Genomic DNA, 9343 nt, shown 5'->3' with positions numbered 1-9343 from the left:
TGTGACCATCTCAACAGGAGTTCTGCAAGAAGGCAAGGAGGAAGGCAGTTCTTCCAAGGAGGACCAACACATCCAGGAAGGAAAGTGGTCAAAGGCTTTGGTTCAAAGGCACTATTGCAAGGCAAGTGTGTGGAGGCTGAAAGAAGAGGGTGTTGTTACTCTCATTTACTATTCAGATCAGTATATCAGTCTTTTGGAGACCAAAAGTTCTTTAGTGGGAAGGCGTGATCCAAAATGGATTTTGGATAGACTTCTACGTCTAAGTGATCCTCGCAGAGGAAAATAAAATTCCAAGGATGCTCTTGGAAATAGTCCCATTGCGTAGATTTTTTCATTCTGAATCTACTGCAACTTGAATGGGTTAAAATGGACCTCGGATGCAGAAGTTATCACAGAAAGAAGTTGCCCTTTTTAATTTGAAAAAGAGGCAAAATCTTCTAAAAATGGAAAAAAAACCTTATAAAGGGAAATCGCATTGGAGAGGGTCCAAGAGGAGGACTTAAAGCGGAGGCGGAAGAGACCCTCGATCACCGATCTTCGACATATCGGGTCGGAGGTAGGTCTTTGCCCGATGTTGGACCCCAAGCAGGGCGATGATGCGATTGCCGATACCGAAGGATCGGCGTCGGCAATGCCACGAGATAAGGGAAGAACCCCAGGCCATTGGGCAATGCGACTGCGAAATGCCGATGTGATCGACGATCGGCGATTGGGATCGCAACCAATACAAAGGCTCAAAGACCATGCGATATGTGATTGCGATATATCGCATCGCGGTAATACAAAGGAGCAGGGTCGATATAATATGCGATAGTCGGACCCGACGGATTTTATAAACGTGGCTCTATAAATTTTGAGTTCCGATAAAAAAGGGATTTGTCAGGCTTTTCTGTGTATTAACACATTTCCGTATCAAAACCGAAATACAAAGGAAAATGCCCCGAAGAGATAAACGTCGGACCCGAAAGATTTATAGACGCAACCTTATATTATTTGAGTTCTGTAATGAGTGGGATTTCGGGCGGGCCTTAGGTGATAAGCGGTATTGGACAAGCTCCGCCCGATCCCATACACTGGCCAACATGTGGCTTGGCGCTGGAGAGAGAAAACTGCCTTTTCGGGCCGGTAATCCCCGTACACATAAGCCGCCCGAAATGGATATTAATCGTTTGATCGGAGATCACGTGGATCAACGATGGACTTGTAATAGCGACCAAAGGCGGACCCGATAAGATTATGAGGTGGATTTAATATTATTTGAAGTTCGATATAAAACCATTTGTCGGGTTTTTCTGTGTATTTGGGGTTTTTCCGTTATAAACCCAAATACAAAGGAGCTTGCGACTTGCGATAGCGATATAAAAGCGGACCTGATGGAATTGTAGGGTGGATTCAATAATATTTGAAGTCCAATAGAAAGTATTTTGGCGGATTTTTCAGCGTTTCTATGTATTTCTTTGTGTAAACGGAGAAACGACTTTTTGGGGATTTCAAACGCGCTAATGGTCCTTTCCGTTTAAAAACAAGTGGCCACCATACCTGAAGGGTTCCACAATGATTGTTTAACACTCAGAGGGGATTTGAACGGACAGAGGCCGGGAGCCAGAGAGCCTGAAAGGGGAAACAAACAAACAAGCGCTGATAAGCTTAAAAGCCACTCAATGTCAGAGACAGAGGGGAGAATTGCTAAGACAGAGAAAAAGCAGAAGGTAGAGCCACGAGACAAAGCTAGAGCCAGAAAGACTAAGAGCTTCAGAGCCAGGGATAAGATGGTGTTCTAAGCCCATTGTGTTCTGTGTAAACCACTGGAGTTGAGTGTGGAGCTTGTAAACGAACTGATGCCATAATCCTAGAGAGCCTAGTCGAGTTGACTAGAGCTCAAGGAGATGTATCCCAAAGAGTTTTGGGTGAACTCCAAATTAATATTGTTGTCCATGTGTTTGTTATTTGCTGCACTGTTGCACTGTTACATGTATTTACATATCAGCACAAACAATAGATTTTAAAGCATATAATCAGTTAAAATAAACATAAGCATACACCTTATTGTCAAGCACATTATTAGTTCTGCATTGGTTAATCATAGTTGTCTTGGGAATAATTAAGCTTTGGAAGTGGGAGAGGTTCTTGTAATCTCACAAGAAGCCTTTAGTGCCCCATTTTCAGATCATTATCATATAAAAGCTCTTCCTCTCATTATATGTTGGGGGATTTGTTGTGCTCGGAATTGAGTTGTCTCTCAATATGCAATGTCAAATCCTTTCATAATTGTTGTTGAGGTTTTGGTTATTCTTAGCCATTTTCCTCAACTCAAAAAATCAATTGTTCCTAGAGTGATTATTGCAAAAAGCATTGACTCATCTATTCCTTGGGGATATTTTGATGGTAATGCTATTGAAAATGGGCAAAAATGCAATGGAAGATTTGTTTTATATCTCAACCCAAATCATTTTTCAAAGTAAATATCGGTCGTGGCCCAGTAACCAATAACATAGCATAACTATTGGCTTGCAAATACGTATTATTGTTTGCAAAAGACAAGGGATGTTCGAGGATTCAAATTTTTGGGGATTCAAAGCTAGTTGTGAATTGGATTAATGATTTATTTGCTTGCAAGCACATCTCTATTTTGCCTAATATTGAGGAGGTCTCTTATATTATTAGATATTTTACATCTTTCACATGTTCACATATTTTCAAGGAAAGGAACTAGGATGCGAACAAACTGTCAAAGGATAGCCTTCATCTGGAGAAAGATCATTGGGTTATAATGGATTAAGATCATGGTTTTTTTGAGGAGTCTCATCATTTTGTTACCGACACCTAATCATTTATTTTGCAGATGCCAGATATGGCTACCGATTATATGTTGTTGTTGTTGTTCTATTCAATTTTTTCTATTGTTTATCCTTTAAGATAGATCATTGTTGTATATATGGATTTTTTTGGTTCCTGGTCCGAGTCTTTATATATATTGGGATGGCAATGATCTGTGATTTTCTCTTTTGAGCCTTTTTGGTTGATGCTATTGTTTTTACTACTCACTCCATTGCTTTAAGGAGATGTACTTTGATGATCTTTTTGATGTTTTAAACCTTTTATGGTCATATGTAACTTGTTGAGTTTGCATGTTGAAGATTTTGTATGGAATACACTTTTTAGTGTATATGCAAAATGCAATCTCATCATATTTATGAATAAAATTACATTATTTTTCTTCGGAGAAAAGGAGAGTGAATGATTAAACTTAGAGATTGAGGTGGATTTCATGTTGCATTGATTTACATCAGATATCTCCCAAATTCACCTCGTCGACATGTGACAAACTAATCATGAGTTGGGGTGGTAGATATGGTGAGTGTGTGAGAGAGGTGGAGGGTCTTATTGACCATTTCCCATTGGGGGTCGAATACTTGTACACTTGTTGATCCATGATGTGACTTGCATCGGTGTGGTGATTTGAAATCAAGGGGCTTAAGGGATGGGTTGCTCATACTCCTTGGTGTTAATTATATTTTTCTCCATTTTCTTTATTATTGCCAAATTTGATAGCCTAATTCCCTCTTGGCTTTGATGCTTGAGAACTTAGAAGCAAGGGATTGGGGACAAGGAGTCTTTCTCTCATCATATTTGTTCTAGGATGGATTTCAATGGCTATTCATGGGAAGCAAGGTTCTAGAGAAAAGTTATAATCAAATAGAAATCCTAATCACTATCAAATTTGAAACTTTATAGATTCTTTCACAATTTTTAGCCCTTGCAATAAAACATATGCTTCTACTATGTTATTAGTGGTGATTCCTAGATTCCAAGCAAAGGTGTACATTTTTGTCCCCCTTGGGGTGATAGATAACCATCTCCCCCCAACACCTTCCACCCCTTTCTCAAAGTTGAAGGACAAGTGGTTGGATTTTGATCCACTTACTTGTGCACGGGTCATGAGATCATTTTAATATAATCTATTTATGTATAACCACACATTTGACCACTACCTCAAGATGATCTTATGGCTCTAGGTTAAGTCATCATGAGAATTAAATCTTGTCCAATAATAGAAAGCACAATGGTGAAAAACTTCTCTCTTTCCACAATTAGATCCAACCCCTTTGCCAAAATAAATATTTGTTTTTCCTTTATATTTAATCATTTATTTCTTAAAAAAAATTGTTATAATCTAATTTCCAAGATCTTTGGTCTATATTACTAGTTTAGATTTTGATATAAATTTTGCCTTAGGAAAATGACCCATTTTTACTAATATACTTTGCACTTAATTATTTTAGATTAAAAAAAAATAAAATCACAAAATGGTTTAAGGAATAAACCATAAAATTATAAAAATTAAGTAACAAATTGGCTAGAAAAAGCCGAAATACCCAAAGGTAATAAGGCACCTAAAGGCATTTTAATTGGTCCAACACCTGAAATTTATTGCGATAAATAATAATGAAAATCAAATATATCATGTTAAGCAATGAAATTTATAAATAACTTGTATGCGTCAATGTTTTTGAAGGGAATATTCTATATAAATTTGTTATTTAGTATTAATTTAATTTAATTTAATTTAAAAGGTTAAAGAACTTTTTGGTCCATCTAAAATTAATTTTTAAAATAACATATTGAATTTTGAATGAATTTATAGACGTAGTCTTTAACGCGACTTTTTGAAAGCCTTTCCGGCCATTTTTTCCGGTGAAAATCCGGCAGTGATTTATTGGAATCCAAGTTTGATAGCTAATTTCTGCACAATGAAACCGTCCCAGGGGTTTTTCAGGGTGCTGAATCCGAATATGCAGTTAAAAAACCATTTTAACTGCAACAAATCATGATTTCATCTCAATTTCTTCCGCCAGATTCCGTCACCGGAATCTCAAAAAGTCGCATTATAGACAACTCCGAATTTATATGGAATTTAGTTCAAATCTCATTGTGTTTAAAGTTTTGGGGCATCACGTGTAACTCTTAGGGTAGAAACATACAAACAATATAAAAATTAGTTTTTGGAATAGATTTTCCAGATATATATTTAAATTTATTATTATTATTATTTTTAATTAGGGTAAATTTATTATTATTATTATTTTTAATTAGGGAAACGTAAACGTGTGATTGTTTGTTGGCACCTTTGTCGAAAGCAGAAGACGAATTCCTCAATCCTCCTCGATTTGATTTCAACCATTCATCAACTCTTATCGACGGTTATCAAGGAACAGATCAAGGTCCAACGGATCCAGATCTCCGAGCCGTTGATGAGAGGCATTGGAATTGAGGCCGCGAGATGTGTGCGGAGTCCCACTGTAGATATATATATATATTCTTTCCTGTGGCTTTCATTCAATCCATTGCTATTCCTCACTTTTTATCTTTTCGGTTAAGGGCAGCGGCAGTTAGCGGGCAACAATGTCGGGGCGTGGAAAGGGAGGAAAGGGTTTGGGGAAGGGAGGTGCGAAGAGGCACAGGAAAGTTCTCAGAGATAACATTCAGGGCATCACCAAGCCTGCCATCAGGCGTCTCGCAAGAAGAGGAGGCGTCAAGCGTATCAGTGGCCTCATCTATGAAGAGACCAGAGGCGTCTTGAAGATCTTCTTGGAGAATGTGATCAGGGATGCCGTGACATACACAGAGCACGCCAGGAGAAAGACTGTGACAGCCATGGACGTCGTCTACTCCTTAAAACGGCAGGGCCGAACTCTGTATGGCTTTGGAGGCTGAGAAGTTTCACTGCTTGCTGTCATTTATGGTGTCTCTAGACACCACCTTTGTATCTATGAGAAGTCTTAAGCCTGGCAGGTACTGCGAAGTGTCGAATCTGTTGCTTTAGTTGAAGCTTGTCGGAGTTTATTCAGTGTGTCCTTAGGGGAGCTGTCTTTGCACTATTTTTACTAGTTTCGTCGTAATTCGGTGCACAAAAAAATCCTTCAAACTAGTCAGTCTGTTGTTTAGATTGTGTAATTATGATAATCTGGATCGATTCAAAACTCAATAATTGTTTTGAATTGAAAATACCACAATTGAGGGACTATTGTCGAATTTATACGAAAATCCCGACTGAACTGAGGGATAATTTAGTTAGAGATTAACTCGCAGTGTTGATTTTGGTCTTATCTACAGATTAACTAAACTGCCTCATCTCAAACTGTTTTTGCCAAGATTTTATAGGAACTTTTAATACGGTTAATTCGTTGTTTGGATTACAATTTGACAATTTTAACATATATTTCATTTTAATTACAATCATGGAGACAAGTTTTGAAAATTATATCAAGACAATTCAAGATTCCCGAATTCTCTACTGCTTGACTTTGTTTTTACTTGTAAAACCTTTCGAACTTTTTGTTCAATGTTTTATATCCATGCCAATGTTGAATCTAGAAGCAAAATTAAAACATAATAACATGAGCATCAAATCCATGTCTCTAAATGCTGCATAACCTACACTGCTCCTCAAATGAATGATTAATAACTTTCTTTCATTTAGATCCTACTCATACTTGACAGAACAGAACTTGATACAAGATTTTCAGTATCAAATCTCGTAGGTAATTTCACTATCTTCGACCAGTCACCCCAGAAGATTGATTTGTCACTTGAGGATCTGAAGTTGCACGATTTTCCAGATCCGGAAGTGTACCCATCCTTCCCGTGGCTGACTTCCACCATTGAGAGTGGTGTTGAGAGATTTTCCAGGAGAAGTAACGCGAACTTGGACTTAATGTCATTTGGGATGCCTGTATCAGCTCCCTCTTTCCACAGGGAGTGAGTTTCTACTCCATTCTTCGAATCATAAAATTCTTTCAGAGGCAGTCTGCAACAGTCACCATATTGCAAAACACTAAGAGGTCGAAGACTTTAATTTGACAAAGCTTGTTCAAAAAGTTTTTCAGTAACGTGCAGTTTTGTTTTGTTTGTTTGTTTTTTTCCTTTTCAAGTTCTTTTTCCTTTTTTATGTAAAATATGATATCCACTAGGGTCTAATTGCTGGACTCATTATTGGTTCTAGAATAGAAACAAAAAAAATTGTACAATGGAGGACATGGTAGGGAGGTACAGAGTCTAATTGCTGGACTCATTATTGGTTCTAGAATAGAAACAAAAAAAATTGTACAATGGAGGACATGGTAGGGAGGTACAGAGTCTAATTGCTGGACTCATTATTGGTTCTAGAATAGAAACAAGAATTCACATTGTAGGACATGATAAGGAGGTAAAATGTACCTTTCATATCAAGCTAGGGAGGTAAAATGTACCTTTTGTATCAAGCGAGGCTCTTTTTTTGTTATTTTTATTTTTATTTTTATTTTTGGATCAATTTTTTGTTTTTGTTTTGGTTCTTTATTTTATTTTTCTATATTTTTTATGTTTGTGTTGTTTGTTGGTTCCTTCCTTAATAAAGGCAAAAAGACATTATCTTTCATTAAAAAAAAAAGTGATTACAAGTTCTTGTTTTTGATAGACATCTTTCACAAAAAAACTTGTCACTTGCTTGTCACATTGCAATGATATAAATTTAGGGCAAAATTTTATTTACTTAGGAAATCCCCATTATCCCCTATGATTCTATTTTGAAAATTTAACAAACTTTTATTTTTGATGTGTCTTTGCCCCCCATTTGTATAGAATTGCTTTGCTACATGATCACAATAGTTTGTTCATTTATTACTACACCTTGTTGGAAAGCATGAAAGTAAATCAACCTTGTTTCTTTTGCAATGCCCTTTTTTCATAACATGTTTGCAACTCCATTTTGTTCCTAGTACACATGCCTATATGTGATTTGAGGAAGGATTTGCTCCAGATCTTGGATATCTATGTTGAAAGATTGTTAGGATTGAATTGAGAGTATCCTTGTACCCATCGATTTTATTTTGAAAATCTATTGGCAAACTTTTGTTACAAGATCATAATAGTTTATTCATTGATTACTACACCTTGTTGGAAAGCATGAAAGTAAATCAACCCTATTTCTTTTGCAATGCCCCTTTTTCATAACATGTTTGCAACTCCATTTTGTTCTTGGTACACATGCCTATATGTGATATGAGAAAGGATTTGCTCTAGATTTTGGATATCCATGCAAAAAGATTGTTAGGATTGAATTGAGTGTATCCTTGTACCCATTCAATGACATTTTGAGTCCCTAAATATCTTTATGGTCTCAATACCCAATCACTTTGCATGTAGTAGTGTCCCCCATAATGCCATGATTTTTGCTCGATTGCTTGTACTACTAGTTCCTTAACACCAAAAGTAACAAAACTTACTAGGTTCCATTACATATATGCCTAGCATCCACATTTTGTTTGTAAGCATGCGCCATCAAAGAAACCCACTAGCATTTCACTCCAAATGTCAATATACTTGGGATTACCTTTGTGGACTTTTTTAATATTTGATCCAATCTCCTTGTAGTATGCAACAATTTTAATAATATTGTTTTGATGTTTGGTTCTTGCTGCTCAAAGAGCTTCTTGTTTGTACATCTCTAGATCCCTTAGAATATATAGAATGGTAATGTAGAGTGTTGTTTATGTGTGTTGAACCAAGAAGATAGAACTTCCTCAATCAATCATTGTCGCCACCTACCTTTGATGTTAAGTAGTGAGATTATTCCATCCCAAATAACACATGCAAATGGACATTTTATAAATAGATGAAGAGAGTCTTCCATGGCAGCCCAACATAGGGAACAAATGCTTGGTCCATGCGGTCCTTTATGTATTAATATGTCCCAAGTGAGCACAATGTTGTGGAGGACAAACCAATTGAAACATTTCACGTTCATGGGTATGTCCCAATACCATATTTGTTGGAACCATTGGAAACTTTCATCAAATGTATCTACATGAAATTTGGAATATATATCTTTGACAACAATTTGACTCTTTTTAAGTGTGCCCACCCAACACAATTTATCCTCTACTTTGGATAGAAATGCTCTAGTTTGATATAAACATTTGATGTAATCCTTCCATTCTATGCCCCAACTCTTTGATAATCCCATAGAAATCTTCCTTTGCCATGTGCGAGTACCCAAGGTGTTGTTTAGATTTGTGGCCACCTGCCAAATATGGGTAATACCCATTTGTGATAAATGATAAATTAGTGGGGCAAAAAGTGAATGGTAACCATCCATACCCTTGATAGCATTCAAATTGACCTAAATTTGACAACCATCACCAATCTCCCATCTCATTCCAGCAAAGAGTCAATGTTTAGTTTTCATCATATTGAGCCAAGTGAATAATGCACCCTTTTGTACCTTAGCTCCATCTCTAATCCATTGCGTGGAATCACAATGATGTATGTATTTCCTTTTCATGATATTTTGCTAAATACCAAA

At 36.7% G+C, this 9343-nt stretch overlaps 1 protein-coding gene across 1 annotated transcript; it reads left to right on the top strand.

Annotated features, from left to right (window-relative positions):
- Window positions 1–5335: 5335 nt before the first annotated feature.
- Window positions 5336–5984, top strand: LOC149186169 (histone H4-like). Its single transcript, XM_089412567.1, has one exon. The coding sequence runs from the start codon at window positions 5404–5406 to the stop codon at window positions 5713–5715; it is 312 nt and encodes a 103-aa protein (XP_089268693.1). The 5' UTR covers window positions 5336–5403; the 3' UTR covers window positions 5716–5984.
- Window positions 5985–9343: the final 3359 nt, after the last annotated feature.

Source organism: Pinus tabuliformis, chromosome 3_1, assembly GCF_031772625.1.
Source record: "Pinus tabuliformis cultivar Carrire ecotype Pingquan chromosome 3_1, CPIR1, whole genome shotgun sequence".
NCBI lineage: Eukaryota > Viridiplantae > Streptophyta > Pinopsida > Pinales > Pinaceae > Pinus > Pinus tabuliformis.
The sequence above is the reverse complement of the archived record's forward strand: the minus strand, read 5'-3'. Positions and strand labels throughout refer to the sequence as shown.

Coding starts and splice junctions, on each gene's coding strand:
- LOC149186169 (XM_089412567.1), top strand. CDS start 5,404: ATGTCGGGGCGTGGAAAGGGAGGAAAGGGTTTGGGGAAGGGAGGTGCG.